The sequence below is a fragment of the Amphiprion ocellaris genome, chromosome 3 (assembly GCF_022539595.1).
Source record: "Amphiprion ocellaris isolate individual 3 ecotype Okinawa chromosome 3, ASM2253959v1, whole genome shotgun sequence".
Classification (NCBI taxonomy): Eukaryota; Metazoa; Chordata; class Actinopteri; family Pomacentridae; genus Amphiprion; species Amphiprion ocellaris.
Genome location: NC_072768.1, coordinates 27,026,789 through 27,049,121, shown reverse-complemented (window position 1 = coordinate 27,049,121; position 22,333 = coordinate 27,026,789). Strand labels below are relative to the sequence as shown.

Genomic DNA, 22,333 nt, shown 5'->3' with positions numbered 1-22,333 from the left:
TTGTCTTGCCTTATAATCTGGTCTTTGCTTGTGATATTATATTGAAGGTCAAATATTCTCTTCTCTTCATGTTTTTTTTTTAAAGAGACTCAAGATGCATCTTTTTAATCAGGGTTTTAACTGATTTAAAAAAAATGCTCCGATCCTTTATTTTTTTAATAATGTTTTATCTTTATCATATCTATCTTAAACCCTTGTGGGTAGCTTTATTTTAAACTCTTTTGGGGTCACTAGAGGACATAAATATCCTCTCAAAAAACTGCTAAAAAATGTAACAGAATTTTTTTTGTACTTCTTTTTACACAAAACACTTAATAAACTTCAGCCCTAATCAAAAAATGATTTTTGAGCATTGTTATTTTTTGTAGCGTCAAATTCGAACAAACTGCCCTTTCAGGTAAACAGCACAAAAATGTCCCTGTGTGTCCCTTTATACCCACATTTTTTAAATCCCACAGCAGTTACACAAAAGAACCATGATTTCTCATTAATATATGTATTATTAAGCCTGATATTTCAAAAGGGAAAACAGAAAATCCTCAGCCCTCTAATATTTATCATGGAAAATAACTCATTTTATCTGTTTTTTTTTCCATGAAATAGTGACATTACGTTGTCAAATTGGCATTTATAGGGTTAAGATAAATGAAATATTTAATCTTTTGGTATTTTCGATTAGGGCTGAAGTTGAATGATTTGAGCCAAAAAGAAAGAAAAGCAAAAATATTAATCTCTTATACTTTTATAGCAGTTTTTGTGAGAGGACATTTTTGTCTGGTGACCTCAATGGGTTGTGAATTACAAATCCGGCACTGCCAAAAAAAAAAAAACCACATAAAAATCAGTTTTATCACTAATTATATGTATTGTATGTGCAATTATATGATAGTTAAGAAAAACCCAGCCCTCTGAAATTCTTGATTTTGGATATAACAAATTTTTTGTGAGTTTATTTTATGAAAACATTGACCTCATATGATAAAATTTGCATTAAAATGTCAAAAGAAAAAAATAAACATGTTGGGGTTTTTTTTTTATAAGAACTTAAGTTGAGTGAATGACGAGCAAAAAAATGTGCAAATACTACTTATGTTATTTGTTTTGATAGTTTTATGTCCTTATGACCTCAAAGGGTGGTCAATTTGTCCCCAGTTAATTTTTTATCTCTGAGTAAAATCAAACTTTGAATTTAAAATGTTCTGCATCTCAGTGTGGAGCCTCCTGTCTGCTTGGGCCAGGGTGGTCACTGTGGCAGCACTCCCTGTGTTTCTGGGCGTTGACCCCTCTCTGTGTGGATGGCCCCCAAAAGTGACTTTCTTTGTCTCAGGGTCAACCTCTGTGTGAAGCACGTTGTGTAACTTTACGTAGGAAAAGTGACATGTGAACATTGTTTAATTTGAGTACACTAAATTGAGTATACCTCTTTGTTTTTATTTTCCCATTTTTCGCTCTTAACCTTTTCTTGTACTTGTAATCTATTCCAAGTTATTCTTAATTGTGGCTTATTTGATTTCACAGGACATCAGTCAAGAAGCAGTGAAAGAGGACTGTAGCGATCAGCTGATGAAGATTGCCATCATCCATCCGAATGTGGCACAGGAAAACCAAGATCCTGTGTATGTCTCGGTCATCATTGAGGGGATAGAAGTTCTGGAGGACTGCAGAAGTGTGACAAATGCGTGCCTCTTGCTCATGGGTGTCATTTATGCTGTCAACTTAAGGTACCCATTGAAAATGAAATATACGTTGGAAGTTTTTCAGAAGCTGTTTCTTGAGCTTGACATCCTTAAAATGTCACCAAAGGTCCAGTCTCTCCACAAGAAGCTTATGTGAGTGTGTGTTCCAGTGTTTGAGTTTTTGTCTAGCACAGTTTGATAACGTTTTGTGTCTGTGATTTCAAGTTTCATGAAAGTTTTTGGCCCATAAGTAGTTTGAAAAATTTGTTAGTAGGAAGTTGTATGGCCATGTGTTTGTGGTTATAATTTTTTATATATATATATATATATATATATATATATATATATATATATATATATATATATATATATATATATATATATTAGGGATGCAACGATACTCTATTTTTTATTGAACCGTTCGATACGCCCTCTTCGATTCAATACGCAAAAACGTTCGATCCAAATGAAAACAGCGCTCCCAAAATGTATTTTCCGAACTTTTTCTAGTGTGCTCTCGCTAAAATGCCATGGGCGCAACCAAGGCTGAGCCCTCTGCCTTGAAAAGCTCCCAGAAAGCTCCTCCCCGCAAGCAGCCCGCCTCCCCTCATCCCCCAAGCTGCCTGGAGGGCGGGGGCAACCACGCTGCTGTTGTTTGAGGGAGAGGTGACAGACACGAGGATCATGGCTAGCGGGGAAAGACAAAAGTTTGAGGAGGCGGCTTCTACGTCGTACAGATCCGCTGTATTAGTGGGGCAGATTGCTGAAACAATCTTTCACTTGGTGATACAAGCACCAAAATTGGCACACAGGTGCTTCAGAACCTCCTCTCTCAGAAAAGCACGTTAGCTAACTTCAAAAACAAAATGGCCGCCATTTTTCAAGATGGCCGCCATTCGTTCCAGTACGAAACAGTATTTGCACTAAATATTGTCAAAGTAATGACATTTTCATGATCTGTACATCAAAATATATGTTTTTTGACACGAGGAATCGAATTCTGCGATCAAAATTTCAATATCATTAAGCGTTATAGTGATATGATGACAATTATATGAACTAGCACTGTCTCAGTGAAGTTACCGATGTGGTATCTCAATTTGTTGTGACAGAAGCACAATATAGGTACTACAGCAGACTGAAGTGACTTGTTTGAATTTAGCCTGGATCATTGTTTTACTCTTTGCATTTACAGCTACACAGTTGTGTGCACTTCAGGGTGTAGCGATAACATTTGCATGGTCCCCGACATTCACCCGTGCAACGACATTTTGTCAGCTGCTGGCAGGACTGAGCAATGGGTGGGAGGGTTGACCAAAGAACTTCCCAGGCTTCACCTTTTTTTTTGCCAGCCCCAGTTGCCAGGACTTTCAGGTTGCATTGTACATTCTGTTGATTGGCCCCATATGCAAGCAGCTTGGAATGCAGATCATCTAACATGCTGAACAAGAGATGCACTAGTTGGAGGAATGGAGTCATAGGGTCTTTGCTTCCGAGCAAACAAGTGCAGTCTCGCCTCATCAACCTTGGTAGTGTTGCTGTGTTTGTCATACATAGTGACAACAAATTTCTCGAGAATGTTGAGATCAGCATCTTCTATGGTAGGTGGGTACTGACTCAGTTTGCTGAACACTGGGCCCACTTCAGGACAAAGTGCCCATGTTTGCCATGCAGTTGTCTTCCCTCTACCTCGAAAGGCCGAGACCACGTCACAGCCAGTGAAGACATGAAAGAAGAGCATGCCACTACATTTCTCTTGGCCGAGGTTCATCGCCAAGTTGTGAATTGGGAACCATCTAATGGACTGTCCCTGGCCGAATTCTACCCAAAGCATTTCTAAGCCAACATTCTGAAGACTCGCAAAGAGACCAACTGCTATGACAAGGATATCTGTGTCGCATGCCTTGATCAACACAGACTTTGTCTTCTGTTTGGCTGCATGAACTGCGTGTGTGAAAATCCTGGAGTCAGCTTCTTCATGATTGCAAGGTTGTAGGCCTTCAAAGTTGATGGATTTGTTTGACAAGACCTTCTCTCCTTTGGTCACAACTACGACATTGTCGGGACACATGGATACAATCTTGTCTGCTAGATACTCAAACAGTTCTGTCTTATTGTCACTGTCTCTGAGAAAGCTGGACCAGATGGGTGGCAGCTTGGTTTTGTCTGTCACTCTACGCCGACTTCCTTTGCCTCGCTTTGATCTCGTTTCAGCCTTGAGGCTTGAAGTCTTGTAGACATCAAACACAATGTCTGTTCGCTCATACTTCGATGAGTAACTCCGAATCTTTGGCACTACATCACGGACAGCATATTCCCCAAGTGTCTTTGAGGTCTTTGGCGAGAGAGAGTGTACAAGAGCAGCACCATCAATAATGATGACATCACATTCTGGCTGAGAATCAGGAAGAGCAATGGTATCTTCCAGAATGCCAACAAGGTCAGACTTCTTTCCAGGATAGAGATTCCCTGTGTCACTCAGTGCTGCAGGAAAAGACTGATTCTCATGCCTGAAGAATTCTGACAGATCACATTCTCGTGCTTGACAGGATATGAAAAGCTGTGAGAACAGACTGCAGTCACTTTTCAGTACCTGCTTCTTCTTGTCAGTGGAAGCTACAGCTGCTTCCTGGCAGAAGAAGTCAGTTTTGTTCTTTTTGATGGGCTTGTAGAAGGAAGCCTCATCACCAAGACTATTGAAAAAGTCTTTGAAGGCAGCTTGACCTTTATCAATGTGAGTTCTGACAAGCTCTGCAGCACTGGGATGTGCAATGATCTTTGTGTCCAGTGTGAGAAGATCTTTGGACTCTTCCTGGAAAGGATTGCCTAGATCCTTCATTGCACTAAATAACTTCTTGACCTTGTCAGTGAAGGCCTTCTGAGACTGGCTGGTCTGCTCATGATATCTGATATCCTCATTCCCCAATTTGGCCTGGGTAACCAACTCATATTGGTGAACCAGCTGGCTAACCTCTGGTCCAGAGACCAATCAATCGCCTCAGTGCAGATGGATCCTCAGTAATGCCAATGGCACCACCATCACCTTTGACCACTGCATTAGCTTGTTCATGGGCTTGGTCAATGGCTATACCAGAAAATTCCCTGTGAGTCTTGTGGACCACAATCTTTCCAAGTTAGAATTCATGGAACACAGCAGGATGAGTTTGTTCCAAGGATACCATGTCTCTGAGGTGGATGGGGAGCCATCGAGCATAGTTGACGTTGTTGGCAAAGAAGAAGGGGATCAGAGCAGAGAGTGCTTGACAGTACAAGCTGAAGTTAGCCTCTCTGAAAGATCTAACCAACGAGAACACAACCAACTCCATTGACAGGACAAGCTCCCAGAGCTGAAACTGAGGGCTCTCTTTCCTCCGTGTCTCACACCGGCCGTCAAAATCCAGGACTCTGTTCTCTTCTGCACAGTGGTAGTCATATGCTTCCTTTTGGAGCATATAGAGACAGCATGCTGTGACCTCGTGCATATGGCGCGTTTTTGTGACACTGGATGCAGAGAGAAACGAGTCTGCAGTTCCAGAGGAAGCCACCCCAGCCTCCACGAGAGCACCTGTCCATCCGCTATTCTGGAGCAAGGTCCCAAGTGACCTGAATGCAGCCATCTCTATGTGGAGACCACCAAACATTACCACAAACCTGTCCTCGCCATACCGGTAAGGCCAGTGCCACTGGACTTGTTTAGCAAGAGCGTAGATTGGCTGGTCTGCAGTTATCACAGGAACCTGGTTTGGATTGAGGTGAGAAATAGCATCCTTGACTTTGTCCATAGAATGTCTCACCGTAGCAACAGAATGAGCCTCATCACGTAGGAGGGGCAACAGTGAAGTTATGCTCACTTCAAACTCAAGACCTTGCTTCTTCTCTGTATGGTGGGCTGACCAACTGATGTTAACCTCATCACCTACTTCCTGTGTGAGACTGAACTTCTGCAGCCATTCATATTCATCTGTTAGGGAGAGACTTGGCAAAGATGTATATGTCACATTGCTCTTGGGAGGAGATGGATTCTTCTTGGCAAAGAAAGCAGGGTGAACATTTGTGTAGGAGTCAGGAAGTTCTGAGACTTTCTTCACATTGCTGTTCTTGATAGAAACTGGTTCTCGGACTTCTCCTCGGTCAGCTGGTGTTGTATGCTGAAAGATTGAGATGCTGGTACCATGGAATGACGATGTCGCAGTGGTAGATGATGGATTGTGATCTATATTGTCCATCGCACTCGTGCAGAAGAGACCTTTCCTCAACTTGAGGGGACAAACCACACCTTCCTCAACATATCTACTTACAATGCATCTCCCAGCTGGGCAGATATGTCAAGCACTCGATCATATGGGATACTAAGACCATGGTCATGCAGCATTTCCACGAGATGTCTTTTTCTGGTCTTAACATGAACAGACATCCCAATGTAGACTGGAAGTGGAGTCTCTCTATCTCTAGAATGCCTTTGTGTGGTAGCACCTTCTTTGTACTTGGCAAAGCAGTTGTATTTAAGGAGTTGAGCCATTGCCAGATCAGTTGTGGTTGCCCCAAATCTGATCTGAGACTTTATGTCAGCCCCATGCTCTATCATACAGACGAACTGAAGTAAAGCTGAGGGCAAGGAATCATACACTGAATTCTCATAGACTGCCTTCAAAATTACACTTGTGTTCCACCATGTGCCTACGCAGTATCTTAGCAGTTTTGGCAAGGATGATTGCATCAGTGTAGGAAGATGCTTCTGACAATACTGGGCCAATGTCTTTGTCAAATGCTAGGAGTACATCTCAACCTTTCTTGTAGGCTACAAGTCCAGGTATCTCTGACAGCAGCCTTTCTTTCAGCCTGGTCGAGTTCACATCAGGTTTGTCTGTCCCAAACTGCTCAAGTCGCTCCTTGTATAGACTAACCAGTTCAGCAAGTCTGAATATGGCTGGCTCATCAGTGCTGTATCTTTTCTCAATGACATAGGCCAGGAGTTCCGAAAATACCAAAGGAATAAAATCCTTTTCTTGGGATGACTCCAGTGTTTCTTTGTTCTTTTGGGCAATGTGTGCTCACTCTCTGTTATACAGAGCAGTCCCGCAAGAGCAATGGTATTTCAGTTCTAGGGCCACCACGTCTCCACCACTCAACAGAGCTAGTAGTCTACCATCATTGAGGTTACGGGCACATTCATTGAGCCTCTCATTCAGTTGCATGGTCATGGCTTGCCGCAGCTCTGATGTTGGTTCCTTCTTTTCACAAAGGAAACACTGTTCCATCTCCATATTAGTTCTTCGCATTTTTGTGCGAGTTTCATCAGGACTGTTCTGAATTTCAGCTGCTCTTTTAGTTGCACGTTCAAGCTTACTGTTGTTGAACATTAGACGACTGTTTGATGGAACTTTGCACTGTTTCGTCTCAATGTGTCCTCAATGCCACCTGCATCATCTAGTCGAGATGGGTCTAGTTTTATTGGTAACAGGTTGATTGCCTGAAATTGTGGTATGTTCGTGGCTAGCATGGAATAGCCATCAGAACTAGACTCATATCGTGTAGGAGGAGACTTCAACTTCTCTCTCGTGTCTGTCTGACAGAGGCAACACTTCCCCCAGTCAGTCTTGGCTCCGCTACTCAATGGGTTGTTCGCAGACATTTTGCGTATACAGTTGAAGGCCGAGGGGCTATCCTTTTACCACCTTACTGTACAAAACATCAAAGCACATTGAAGTATGGGATACGACTAGGTTCAGGCCTTTGTTGCCCTACACCTAGCCCGATCGTTCATCCAACGCCGTTTATATCCCGTGCGATCTGTACGCCTTCCGGGTAACTAAAGCCCCGTTACCCTTGGCTCGGCTCTCCCGCGCTGGCACACCCTGTCAATTCAGGCGCGGCTATCTAACAACTACACTTCAACTAACTACACTTCTAGTTGAGATGCATAAGGGGCTAATTAGATAGCATTTGGGACACTTATAGATGCTACTGTCTAAAGTTAGTTTACCACTACAACAGTTAGTAACTACAACTACAGTTAGTACACTACAAGCCGACGCTGAACCCCGTGCTGAGTTTCACAGCAGTAATGTCACCAGTGTGCCCTGGTTGTGCTTTGACATCACTCTCTTAAGGTATCATGAGCCAAAAGCTTTAATATTAAACTACAGTAGTGTGACAAATAATTAGCAATGGACATGTAAACTTTGTTACTTTGTTACCACAGAGCTTAGAAACATGCAAGGTTTAAGTTGAAAACAGCACTATATACAGTCATCAATAAGTCGCCATTTTGAAAAATGGTGGCCATATTGAAATTTGCAAGGCATCATTGGCTTTACCATATGAGAATACATTCATTTTATTTTTTTACCATAAAGAAATTGTGTTAATTGGAGTTCCACTTCAAAAATTGCAATTTGTCAGGTTTGCTTCGGCAGCCATCTTGAAAACTGGCAGCCATCTTGAATTTTCTGATGGCTAACGTACTTTTCTTAAAATGTATGTCCTGGACGTCATTTGTGCCAATTTTGGTGCTTGTATCACCAAGTGAAAGATTCTTATGAATATTGAGATAACCTGCCCCACTAATGGCAGCATTTTGGGTTTGCTGTTGATTATAATGATCAGGGGACGAAAATGGTGACTAAAACAAAAACTGTGTGCAAGTATTGCCTTACAACTATACCGTAGATCACGGGCAACACGACCAACATGACCACTCATCTCCGCCGCCATCACCCAGACAAGTCATCTGCGAGCGGGGCAGAGGACAAGGTAACGCGACCCAAGTCTCAGAGCAGCATAGCGGACGCCTTTCAAAAGAAGTACACTTTCACCTCCGATAAACATAAGAAAATCACACGTGCTGTTGGAACATTTGTTGCCAAAGCTTTGCAGCCTTATTCTGTGGTTGAAAATGATGGCTTTTCGTACCTTATGAAAACTGTTGATCCACGATATGCTATCCCCTCTCGTACATATTATATAATGTTATGCACTAAAATGCATGTTTTTATTATGGCATTGTTGTTTTTGCTTGTTAGCAAAATTTAAAAAATATATATCGAAAAAGGAATAACACTTGTATTTTTTTTTCAGAGCATTAAATGTATTGAATCGAACCGAAAATCGTGTCCCTCATATCGAAAATCGTACCGAACCGTGACTTAACTGTATCGTTGCATCCCTAATATATATATATATTCTAAATATATCTACTGTTTAAGATGTGAAATAAAAGTGTCTTTCAAGAATCCCTTCAGCTGCAATTTTTTGGGGGGCGGAAATATTGAATTATTTAATACAATAGTAAAAATATTTAATTTATTCAATATTATGATTAATATTTAGTAATGCATTCATAATAAATATTAATAAATACATAGATTATAACAAAGAAAAAATGAGTACAAGACACAAAGAAACAGCAGCAAAATTTACTTAAGTTTGGTAAGTACATGCAATGGTAATCTGAGTGAAAGTTACAATGTAAACGTGAGTATTGCCCGTATAATTTACTTGCCTATTTTTCATTAAAGATAACTGGTTGTACTAAGTAAACATTACTTAGAAATAGCCCAAGTAAAGATTACAAGCATTTTCTGTGTGGAAAACGTGTCCTAACTTTTTTTGAGTAAACGTCACTCCAAATTTTTTTCAGTGTGTGTCAGGCATTATTCAGCTCAAAAAACATAATTTGTGAGTGCACGAATTGTTTGTAGCGGTCTTCCACCAGAAGGACAGTGTTAAACCTCCAAGGTCTCAGTGGGTGTGGGCGTGCAAACATAGCCAAATCATGAGAAGTTGGGGCATGATCAGAGATAATGATGCTGTGATATTCTGTTGTAACTATTCTTGAAAGTAACCTTATATCTAAAAGAAAAAAATCAATCCGGGAGTAGGAGTGATGAACATGAAAGAAAAAAAGACTACGTTTTGGTCTCTGGAAATCTATGTCTCCATGGGTCAGTAAGGCCAAATTGTTGTGACAAGGTAGATAAAGTTTTTGCTGATCTGGATGGTGGAGCGACTTTGTTGGATGATTGATCCAGCACCGGATCCTGAACCAAATTAAAATCACCTCCCATGATTATATAATGGCCTTCAAGATCTGGAGAGGATGTAAATAAGATAAGATAAACTTTATTGATCCCACGGTGGGGAAAGTTCACTGTTACAGCAGCTCCAAGTAGAAAAAATGTATAAAGGCAGTACAATAATAAATTAGAAACACACAGTGCAAAAACGTAGAGAACATCATAGACACAGATTTTTTTTTTTTAAGAAGACTATTTACACGAGGAAATAGACTAGTTATGAATAGGCTGTCATCCAAATTGGGACCATAGACACAAACAAACAAAGTAAGAATGTCTTGGAGTCTCCCTGAAACCATCAAATACCTCCCGTATGGGTCTAGTATTGATCTATCTGCAGTGAATGACACCCCTCTGCAGATAAGTATAGCAGCAACCCTGGCTTTGCTGTTAAACGTTGAGTGGAAAATCTCTCCCACCCAGCCTTTTCTAAGCTGAACTGTCTCCCTGTTAAGCATGTGTGTTTCCTGGAGAAAGTATTCGTCACCTTTAAGCAGATCCAGGTGAGTTATTACCTGGCCCAGCTTTGTGGCACTCCCAGCCCCCATCACATTCCAAGATGCAAGCTTAAGTACATTATTTGAAGTCATACCTCAATGACAAAGTCATAGGGATAGTTGTAAATGTGTAACATACGACTGGGATCCGAGGTGCATGAGGTGAACAGGTTGAGCATCTGCAATGGGATTGGGAAAAAAAAAGACAAACAAGAAAGGAAAGAAAGAAAAACCAAAAAGAAAAAACAAAACAAAAACAAAAAACAAACCAAAAAGGTCTGAAAGCTCCCAAACCCAAACAGAAAACTCTTGTGTCCATTGCACCATCGTGCCTCGAACTAAAATGAATTTGACACCCCTGGAGTAGACCAACTAATATTGGGTACAGAAGACACAGAGGCTTTAATGGGCCAGTGAAGTGGCAATTAACTGACGCATTCCATCACAGAGATACACAGAAAACAGTGAGGTGTTTAATTTATAAAAATGGTTGAAAAATCTCAGTTTGAGTGACCTTCAATGCTGCTTGTGCATGAATGAGAGGCCCGACTGTAGAGAAAAATGTTTATTTTGCAAAATATGTGGAAAAGAAAAAAACACAAAAACCCAAAACAGATTTCAAAAGTTAGCAAAACACAAAAAATCATCAGATTTTCAACTTTAAGATAATCCTTGAGCTACTTATCTGTGACATGATATTTAAGTAGGAAAATGAATCAGGTCTAAGCTTAAAATCGCAATATTTCACAAAATTGCTTTATTCTACATGTCTCATTTTTTTTTTAAAAATGCTTATCAGTTTGCTCTACCCAGATTATGTCGAAAAACAAAAAATTCTGCTATCTTTAGCACAATTGTGAAACCATTAATTGACACAGCTGCGACCATCAGTCACATCGCAAAAATTCTGCAACTTTTTGAACTGCAGGCAGTGTTTACATAGAACAGATAGGTAACAAGTGTAGAAACAAATTAAAAATGTAAAATTAGTAACTTGGAAATATTATGGACATGTTTAATCCATATTTTTTTCAACTTTTGTAAAATAACAAATCTACCGTAATTTGTTTAACTTTGTTTTTATTCATTTTTTTTTTTTAGCGGACAGCATCTATATAAAAAAGTAAAATACTAAAAGCAGTCAGACCAATCCGAAACCTCCATACAGAGTTTTAGTTTAAATGTTGCAGCTTAAGTACAGGTTTAATACCCAAACTATACACTAGAAGGCACTCAAGAGCTAATATTTAGTAATGTTCCGTTTAACCTCAGAGGACCTGGTATCTATATATGTGGACATCTTTTTTTTTTTTTTCAAAAAGAGAGTATTGTTCATAATAATAATACTAATAATAAGAATAATAACAACAATAATACTAATAACAACAACAACAATATACATTTAATATTAATATTATATAAAGATAATAAACATAATAATCAGATATTGGATATTTTCCAGTTATTAGATTCATTGGTTAGTCCTTAGCCCAAATAACTGAAAGAAATCTAAAATGCAAGCCCAACCAAAACTCGGGTCTTAAGAGGTTAACATATATTTTAGATTGACTTCACTATGAAACTACCACAGTTAATTGCGTACATTAAGATTAGATTTTTTGCTATGCAATTTTTCTGAACATTGTTTAAATATGCAAATGGGGTATTATTTCAGTAAACGTGTCAATTAATTAATCTAAACACTGGATTTATACAGCTTCAAAATTCTTGCGTAATTTTTATTAACCTATTAAAGTTTTGTTTTGTGTAGTTTTTAAAGGGGGAAAAATCACTTTTGACATGTTTTGAAATGCCATACATTCTATAAATCAGGCTGTGAATAATACATGTATTTACTGTCCTGTAAAAAAAATAACATCGGAATATAGACAGAAATAAAAGTAAAAAGCTTGGCGCTACTTAAATGGAACATCCTGGCTCCGAGTTTCGGGAAAACTAACTTTAGGAAAACTAACTCCTACTAAACTATCACACAAGGCCTGGATGAGCAGAATATAACCACTGATGGATGATATGCAGGACAGCAAAGTTAAATTTCCACTCTGGCAGAAGAAATATGGATTCAACTCTAATCAAAGCATTCTCTCACTTCAGATATTCAGATAATGTTTTTGTATGTTTCTTGTAAATATAAGGTTTTTCCACAGGTAAGAGGAACATTTCGCTTTTTATTGGAGCAAAATATTACATGTTATGACACTAAAAAGCAATTTACAATACCCTAAGGTGTATCTCCTTAAGGATCAAAGTGTTTTTGTTCTACAGGGTGATAGTATCAAACTGCAATTCGTTAAAAAAGAATAAACTGCCTTTTTTCAAAGCATGCAGGTTTCCTGTCATTGTGTCCGTTCTTTCTATTGCCTGATTATTTTCCACATCGTTTTAAATGTAGATCAACTTTGGTTTGGTGCACATTACCACGCCAGATGTATGTGTATTTTCAGTTTATTATCGGATCAGAGCAGTTTACTGATGACTCCCCTCCTTCTCCCGCCTTCCTCCTCCCCCTCTTCTCGCATCCTCTCCTCTTTTTGAGACGCGGTTCTCAAGCCACATTTCGTCGGACTCTACCCAGATCTCCAAGTACTTCGGAGCGGCTTCGTGTGCAGAAACTTTACGGAACAAACTTGAACCTGCCTCAGAACTCTACACTCCAACTTCCACTTTCTACTGTGGGGCATCTGGACGGTCACTTTACGCATTTCTGACAGGTTTGAATAATTTTTCTGTAGCCTATCAGAGTTTTGGTTACTCTGGTGATGCCTCCGGAGTGGAGCCGCTCCGTGACGCACCCGAACTGGTGCACTACTTTTACTTGACCACAGACTTGGTAAAAACTTTTTGCGACACAATGCAAGGTGTCTGAAAAGTCCCAGGTAGTTTCAAGTTATGACTTGCGCCCTGTTGGACTGATTATCACAACCCGGAGATGGATCGATCATTCTGGATAACACAGTTTCATTTCGCGGTTCAGACTGAATCATGATGCGGTCTCCACCCCTGAGGCTCCTCTGTTTGTGGCTGTGCAGCGAGGCCATCGCCAACCAACTCCACGGGCATAAAACAAAGACGACTTTCAGTCCTCATTATGAATCCACCGCCGCTGACAGGAATGCACCAAGACGGACATGGCGCACCGTCAGCGGGGAGGACAAAGGGTGGGCACACGATGTGAAAGCCTCGTGGCTGGATACTGTAAACCCACCGTCTTCTGAGCTGCTGCGGACTCATGTACCCCGGCGCTCTGTGCGTAAAAGTGACACTCATGATGGAACTCGGTACATCCGAACTGTACCCAGCAACGAAGCTGTACGCACGCAAGAAAACGACGCCGATGAGCGGAGAAGGATTCACTCTCGGAGTGCATCTACATGCACTCAGAGAGAAGTGCTTAAACAAACCCCACATGGACCCACTTGCAGCACCAAGACTAATGGACACAAACGGCGCCGAAGGCGGAATGCAAAATCCAGCAGGGTGCGGAGTAGCGAGTCGCTACAGGATGGAACCGGAGGCGCATGGGAGACCCTGCCTGCAGTCATGACGCAGGAACAGGAGAGGGGAACCGCTTTTGGCCTCAACACCAGCGACTATGAGAACGAGTACTCTGTGCCGGACTTCCCCGAAACGACGCCTTTCTCCCCGGTAAACACACGGACCAGACGCAAGCAGGTGAGGAACCCGTTCTACCCGGTGACCGCGGAGTCTTACGGAGCGTACGCGGTCATGATCACCGCCGCCATCATCTTCACTGTGGGTATCATTGGGAACGTGTCGGTCATGTGCATCGTGTGTCACAACTACTACATGAGGAGCATCTCCAACTCCTTGCTGGCCAACCTCGCGCTCTGGGATTTCGTCATCGTCTTCTTCTGCCTGCCGCTCGTGGTGTTTCGGGAGCTCACCAAGAACTGGCTGCTGGGGGAATTCTCGTGCAGGATTATCCCCTACCTGGAGGTGAGGGGAGGGTTGCGGGAAGGGTGGGTGGTGGTGTGTGTGTGTGTGTGTGTGTGTGTGTGTGTGTGTGTGTGTGTGTGTGTGTGTGTGTGTGTGTGTGTGTGTGCGCGCGCGCGTGCGTGCGTGCGTGTAATGTACCATTAGAACAGGTGTGAGGTTTCTGGAAATGTTCCTCTGTATCCCTGTGTAGGTATTCCATTCAAAATCAGCCATTTCCAGCTAGAACAGTCGTTTACCACATTAACAATGTCTAGACTGCATTTCTGATTCAGTTAATGTTGTCTTCATTTTAAAAAAAAATGCTTTTCTTTCAAAAATAAGGACATTTCTAAGTGACCACAAACCTTTGAACGATAGTGTATGTTGATGCATGCAAAATTTCAACCAAGCACCAATGATACAAACAGATCTAATGTTCAGCTTCAGAATTCATATGGAAGATATTTTTAAAAACATGGTTCACATTTTTATAACTGTCTTTAAACAATAGTCCTGTTCCCACATTTACATTGATGCAGGCTTTGCTTGCTGTAACCATCTGCCCTGTCCATATTGGATAGTAAAGAATTCATAAAAAGAGATACAAACTGCAATTAAAGGAGTGCTGGTGGGTGGGAAGACACTCTATGAACCAGGAAGTCCTGCTGGTATTACAAATGAGTATTTAAAAGCTGATCTGACACCAAGACACTGTACAATGCTTTACAACACTCACAGAGAGGACTTTGTGGAAAATTACTACTAAATCATCAGTAGCAGTCCTTGTGAAGGTATGTCTGAAGTTGGCCAAGATGTATTGTTTTCCAGATGATGTCACACTGTGGCAAAAGTTGGGAAGAAAGAGATAAAGACCATTTTTGTTGAAGCCTCAGCATTAGATGCATTGACAGAACTTGTCTATACATCCTAATGTGTCTTCATTGAGGGTGAAGGAAGACAAAATCCCATATCTTCTGCAAAAACATGTCTCCAAGTTTATCTGAAACTAATATAGAGCATTAACAGTTAAACAGTGTGACTTTGGAAGGTCTCCATAAATTTTGAAGCCAAACTTCTCTTCAAGATACAAACCTGCAGTTGACATTTTCATTTTTAAAAATATCTCAAGCTCAGGCATAATATTTCCTCAGTCTACACTGTTCTGTAGCTGAAGAAAGCACAAATTATTAGAGTATTATTAAACACAGTCTGGGCTTTTCAAGCTTCCAGCATCAACATTTAAACCTGTCTGCCCATAAAAAACTCACAGGCTGTTAGTGCTGCTTTCTGTGATCAACAGTCACATCCCATTGTGACAACATTTTCTAGCGGCCATATGCCAAGTGCAAAACAGAAGGTGAGAAATTTGTCGAGCCACTAAGGTCGTGTAGGCAGGAGGTAGATGGTTGATGTGAGTGGCTGGGCCGACAAAACATTGGACTCCCACATAGTAGACAACTCTTCATTTCCAGCTTTAAATCAATGCTTCTTTTCAATATGATCATCTTATGATCTTTAAAGTGTGTTTATTGTTCTAACCACAGTGATGAAGGTCTTACACTTTAACCCAAACCTCAATTTTTCCCGCTCCCTGACCAAACAGGCCAAACACATCTGTGCTCTTTTGCATTATATGGGTCACATTCAGAGGGAAACTAACAAAACAATCTAATTTCACTTGGATAATGATTTTTTAAATGATACTTTACAGTACAAATCTTACTAATGTCATGTGAATATGAACATGTGACCAGGACACACTGGAGGAGAATTAGGTGGACAGTCACTCCAGCCTGGATTTAAATCAGGTTTAATGTTGCTAAATGAAGGGAGGGGTTGTTAATCTGATCAGTGTCACATCAGGCTGCAGAAAGGGTTAGTTATTAGAATCGGTTCCCGTAGTAACGTCCGACAGGGGACACGTTGGGCAAATACCAATCGCACGATCTCAAAATTAATATCCGCATACCACCATCAGGACCGAATATTCGGATATTCGGGTCCAGCCCTAGATATATTTAGACAATCAGATTATTGTAGACATGAGTTTGTGTCCTTTCAGTTTGGCAGAGTTTTTCCTAGTTTGAGCCCCTTGATTCCAATGAAAAGAAATGTAGAAAAAACATCCATCCATCCATCCATCCATCCATCATCATCTATACACCGTTTAATCCTCTTTAGCCTGGACAGGTTAGCAGTCTATCACAGGACTACACATGGAGACAAACAATCACACTCACATTCACACCTACGGACAGTTTAGAGTTACCAATTAACCTGATTATGTTTTTGGACTGTGGGAGGAAGTCGGAGTACCCAGCGAAGGCAAAAGTGCTAACCACCAAGCCACTTGTTGAAATAACAACAAAAACTATATAATTATCTGCAATCAATGTATTTTTTAAAATTTTATTTGGCTGATTACCTAAAATTGAAATATCGGCAGCAGATCAGCATGTTTGCAACTCATGACAGTGCCAGACCTGTCTATGTACAGTATGTAACATCTGACAACAAAAGGTCATATTTATTGAGTTTAAGCTTCTTAGCAGCAGCAGCTGTCTTTGTTTGCAGGAATGACCTACATGACATTAATGACATTTACTGACGACATCAGCTGTCTTCTGTAATTCTTTTAATTGCTTTCTTTAGTATTTTATCGCATACTGTCCCTCAATTTCTTTTAAATTAATTTAGCTGTAAGAAATTAAAAAAAAACTTACATGATGTTGTTCTAAACATATTCAAATTTACACATTTATGTGGAAAAAATAGATTATTTTCTTCTCAGTTTTATTAAAGCCAAAGAGCCAAATGGAGTCGAATATGATATTGGATCTGTAACTACTTTTCTTATTCCTTGGTCTTTTATTTGTCTAAATTTAAAGCAGACTGACTTACAGCTGCTTTAACTATTTAGCGGATTGTAATCGCACTAAACAGCAAGAGGATTAAATCTGAAGACTGCTGTGATGGGTTAATACCCAACACACACAACAACAGAGCCATGTTTTTATCGTTACAAAGGACATTACATTGACTTACATTAATTCGTGTAGACCTTAAACCTAATTGTACCACCTGTCTGACCTTTTTCCCACCCTGAAACCTAGTCTTCATACTAAAATGTATCAGTGTATGTTATGGTGAACACCTTTGCTGAACACCATTACTCCCAAGCCTGCAGCAGCCCAGTCTCACAAAAGCTGTAACAGCAATGTGACGGCTGAGACTCAGGTGGAAGAGCAGGTTGGCCACTAATCATGAGGTTGGTGTTTTGCTCATCGGCCCCTCCACATGTTGAAGTGTCCTTGGGCAAGACACTGAACATCAAATTGTTCAAGATGGCAGGCAAGCACCTTGCATTGCAGCTCTGACCACATTGGTGTGTGTGAAAGGATGAATGAGAAAGACAAAGTGCTTTGAGTACCACTAAAGTAGAAAAGACACACAGAACAAAAATTAATCCATTTCCAAAAAAAGACCATAAAATTGTGAGATGTCAACATTTTTAGAAGCAGCATAGAAAGCTTTTCTTCATGGCAGTAAAAATCTCTGAATATCGCATTTGATGTTTTCTCTGTAGTTTGTTGTTAAAGGCTGTATTTCAACCCAAACCATGATCTTTCCCTCAACCTAACGTAATGATTTGGTGCATAGGTATTTTTGAGGTGTCAGAAGCAAGCTGCAGCTAAACATGAAAAAGAAAAGCACTCAGAGAGCGCAGTACTCCGCCAAGGCTGTTCATTCCCCCATATGGCATTGTCAGAAATGCAGCATTTTTTTTTTTTTGTAAAAATGCAGCATTTGTTTATTAATGTGACCATTTAATATAGACGTACACACTGTGGGAGGAAGCTAGAGTACCTGGAGAAAAACCCACGCATGCACAGGGAGAACATGCAAACTCCATGCAGAAACCGGGTGATCTTCTAACTGTAAGGCAAAAGTGCTAACCCCACCCCACTGTGCAGCCCAGGAAGAGCTAATCATGCTGACGTTTTTTGACACCAGAGATAAAGTGTTGGACGAAAGACCCTAGAGAGAGTGCAGATTAACCTCAGAGATACAGCACAGACTGTCAGTCTGACATAAAACTCTGACCTCCAGACTCAAAAAAAGTTTTTATCCAAGAGCTGTCCAATCCATTTCCCCCCTACACACACAACAGACTCACTATGTGCAATAAAGAACTGAGTCTTGCACTGGACTGCACTTTACACTCATCCTACTGCTCATGTGCACTAAGACTGTTTACATATTTATGTCTTTTAAGTATATTTTTTTAAATTTTATTTGTACACAGTGTGCCTTTTTCTATCTTTTATATATAGCTGGGAGTGACCAATCGTAATTTCGCTGTGTGGAAACACAACGACAATAAAGATTCTTGATTCTTGACATAGAGTGTAACGCATCGCTACACTGGAAAAGCCTCCGGGTCATTCCTGGCGTCCATTTTCAGCACTAGCCTCTTTTGGGGCAGATAGCATACTGATATTTTGTAGTCTATACTCAGCATTAGTTTCCAAGACTCAATATTAGATGTGTTTCTTGACCTTAAACTGAACTCAAAACATCATGTTTTAATGATGCTTAACTGGATCCAGTCTTACTTTAACCCTAACCAGTTCTCTCAACCTATTCTTGAGACGTAAAGTCTAATTTTTATCTCAGAATATGGCATCTCATATAGTAATCCTGATGAACAAGTCACATAGTTTTTTTTTTTTACAGAGACCAACAAAAGAAACCTTCAGTGTACCGAGTTAGTCAAGAACAGGGACTACAGAGCTGCAGGTTTTTAGGTAGCCTGTCATTCAATAGTGGAGTTGCACTGTGTCCTCCCACTATATCTACTGATTACCTTCATACAGCATCTTACTGTATTTTATGTAATATTCAAATGACCAGTTTTATTTCTGAGGTTTGGTGATGTTTTCAGTTAATTCCTGTTAAAAACAGCTGAAACTTAAATGTTGCTGTTCATGTTATCTTCATCCTCATTCTTTGCTCTAAATGCTGACAGCAGCAACGTGTGTTACGTATGTTACATTTCTCCATGATGGTTATTACTACAGTGGTTGCTTTAGTTATGCGCTGTAACAAATTCAGCTTCTGATATTATAAATTGTTCAGTTAAAAACCAAAAAAACCCCAAAACAAAACTGGTTTAAAATCTTTGTAAAAATAGCATAATGAATATATTGTTAAAAAGATTAAGAAAAAGATATCAGAAAGTCAGATTCTGGTCTTAACTCACTTCTGTCCAAATAACAGTTTGTTTCGATTGTACTTTGTTGTATTTTACTTTTTTAACTACAGCAACTATTCACCTCAAACACATTTGGACTGGGATCTTTATCCACTTCGTGTCATGGAATTATTACTCCGCCAGGGAACGCGGCGGAGTTATGTGACAACTGACGTTGGTTTGTCTGTCTGTCTGTTAACAACATTACTCAAAAACGGATTAACAGATTTGGATGAAATTTTCAAGGAAGGTTAGAAATGACACAAAGACCAACTGATTGGATTTTGGCAGTTATGCAGCTTATAGTCTGGATCCACGGACTTGTTAAAGATTTCTGTATCATTGCGAGATAGCGGCATGGCGTCACTGTAACTATGACAAGTGAACACTGCGTCAGCTCCTTGCTGACAATCACATGATTGCGATCCTACTACAAATCCACCACTGCGGACCCACCGGGACTTACCCATCAGAAATGATACAAGGAACAATTGAATAAATTGTGGGGGTGTTTCCAAGTCCCATCATTCCTCACCACCCACTACATATTTAGGTCACGCGATTCGGTATCTGTACATAATGTACACATGCCTAACACATGCCTGTGCTCAGTGCAAGGTCATTTTGTTTGTGTGTACATCTATATTAAATGACCACGTTCTATGTTGCCGGGATTTCTTATCATCAATAATTAATAAACAAATGCTGCATTTCTACAAAAAAAATGTTGCATTTCTGACAATGCCATAATGGACATAATGGTAATGAACAGCCTTGGCAGAGTACTGCGCTCTCTGAGTGCTTCTCTAGTTAGGATTATGGTGTTGCACTTTTCTCTTCTGCTTTATTTTTTCAGAATAAGGTAAAGATGGATTACTTTTAATCTAAAATGATCTTTTCCCCCCAGGTGGCGTCTCTTGGGGTCACGACCTTCACACTTTGTGCTCTGTGCATTGATCGTTTCCGTGCAGCCACCAACATGCAGATGTACTACGAGATGATCGAGAACTGGATGTCAACCACAGCAAAACTGGCCGTCATATGGGTGGGTGCTTTGCTGCTGGCACTGCCTGAGCTGCTGATCCGACAGCTGGTCACTGAGGATGGCGACCCACCAGACGTGACGCCGTGCGAGCGCTGCATGGTCCGGATCTCCACTGAGCTCCCAGACACACTATACGTCCTGGGGCTCACCTACGACGGCGCACGTCTCTGGTGGTACTTCGGCTGCTACTTCTGCCTACCAACACTGTTTACCATCTGCAGCTCGTTGGTCACCGCTCGCAAGATCCGCCGGGCAGAGCGGGCCTGTGTCCGTGGAAGCAAGACGCAGATCCAGCTGGAGAGCCAGATGAACTGTGCCGTGGTGGCGCTGGCCATCCTCTATGGCTTCTGCATCATCCCAGAAAACATCTGCAACATTGTCAGCGTGTACATGGCGCCCGGCATTTCCAGGAGAACCCTGGACATCCTCCATCTGGTCAGCCAGTTGCTGCTCTTCTGTAAGTCTGCCGTGACACCTGTGCTGCTGTTCTGCCTGTGCCAGCCATTCACCAGAGCCTTTCTGGACTGCTGTTGCTGCTGCTGTGATGAGTGCAGCCCAGCTCACTCCCCCACCACCGCCACCAGTGATATCAATAACGAGTGCACCACCACTGACCTGGAGCTGTCACCGTTCAGTACCGTCCGTAGGGAAGCGTCCACCTCGGCCGCCTACTCTGCTGTGGGAATTCACTGCTAAGGGCTAAGGTCAAACGTGTTAGGTGGAGCTTCATCTGATGTGTGATCAGGAATATATTTAGTGGACATAGTGTTATTTCCTGAGCAACCCAAACTGTTGAACTGTTGTGTTTGCTGGCGGGTAGACTGAGCACGCTACTGTCCGTCCATTCACTGTTTACAGAGTTTCTATATTTGAAAGAAAACATAGTCAGTATTAGTTTTTGTCAATTATTTTAGTTTTTCTTTTTAACTAACTCACCACTATTTTTATTGAATGTGCACTCGGTTGTACTTTTTGTTTGTTGTCATTGTGTGTTATGGAAGCTGAGAGCAGACATGGTTGCTGAAAAATTTTTTTAATGATTTGACATAATGAAACAATGTGATAGAAGAATTTGGTAAACTTTGTTTTATGAGTGGTAATTTTGTAAGAAATTCCCTTAAAAAAAGAGAAAATCGAGCATATGTAGACGTTACTCAGTTTCCGTTAAAAAAAACTATTACATTTGCACCGAAAACATAGTTTTTTATTTACTTTTGTCAAGTGTTCCTTGAAATGGTTGTGTTGAGATCATGACTTAAAAAATTATCTCCAACCATGGCTGCTGTCACATTCAGGTTTATTCTTCTGGATGTTCCTCCTTCTTTCTTTGTGTGAGTGAGTCTGTGAAATGTCCAAAATGGCTGTTGACTGTGTTGTGTTTGTTATGAATCGCTATTGGCTGTGTGAGCATTTCTTTCGTCACTCTGAGTTTGACAGCAGAAATGTCTGTACAGCCTGTAATGTGATAAGGTATAAAATTTGTGGGATTTTTTTGTTTCATTTTTCTAGCCACAAGAAGGTGTCACTTTTATTAAAAAATATTTTACAATAGATCTTTCTGAATGCTGGTTGACATTTAAAGAGCTGATTTATTTGTGCAGCAATTTTCCTCACAGTTGCTTCATTGTGTTTTCAGAAGACTAGTGCAAAAACCAGATGTGGACTCACATTCAAGCAAATAGGAATTGGGAGCCCCCGCCGCATAATCCTTAACTTTGTGGTAGCACTGACAGAAATTAGGCAAAATATGAGACAGAAATTTCCACTACTGAATGATGATGCCATGTTTAAATGCTGTAATTCAGACCGACTAAGTGGGAAAAACTGTT

At 40.6% G+C, this 22,333-nt stretch overlaps 1 protein-coding gene across 1 annotated transcript; it reads left to right on the top strand.

Annotated features, from left to right (window-relative positions):
* The first annotated feature begins 12,810 nt into the window (after window positions 1–12,810).
* gpr37a (G protein-coupled receptor 37a) lies at window positions 12,811–22,055 on the top strand. Its single transcript, XM_023289756.3, has 2 exons — window positions 12,811–14,226; window positions 20,367–22,055. Exons 1-2 carry the CDS (start codon window positions 13,252–13,254, stop codon window positions 21,198–21,200), a joined length of 1,809 nt encoding a protein of 602 aa, XP_023145524.2. The 5' UTR covers window positions 12,811–13,251; the 3' UTR covers window positions 21,201–22,055.
* The last annotated feature ends 278 nt before the right edge of the window (window positions 22,056–22,333 follow it).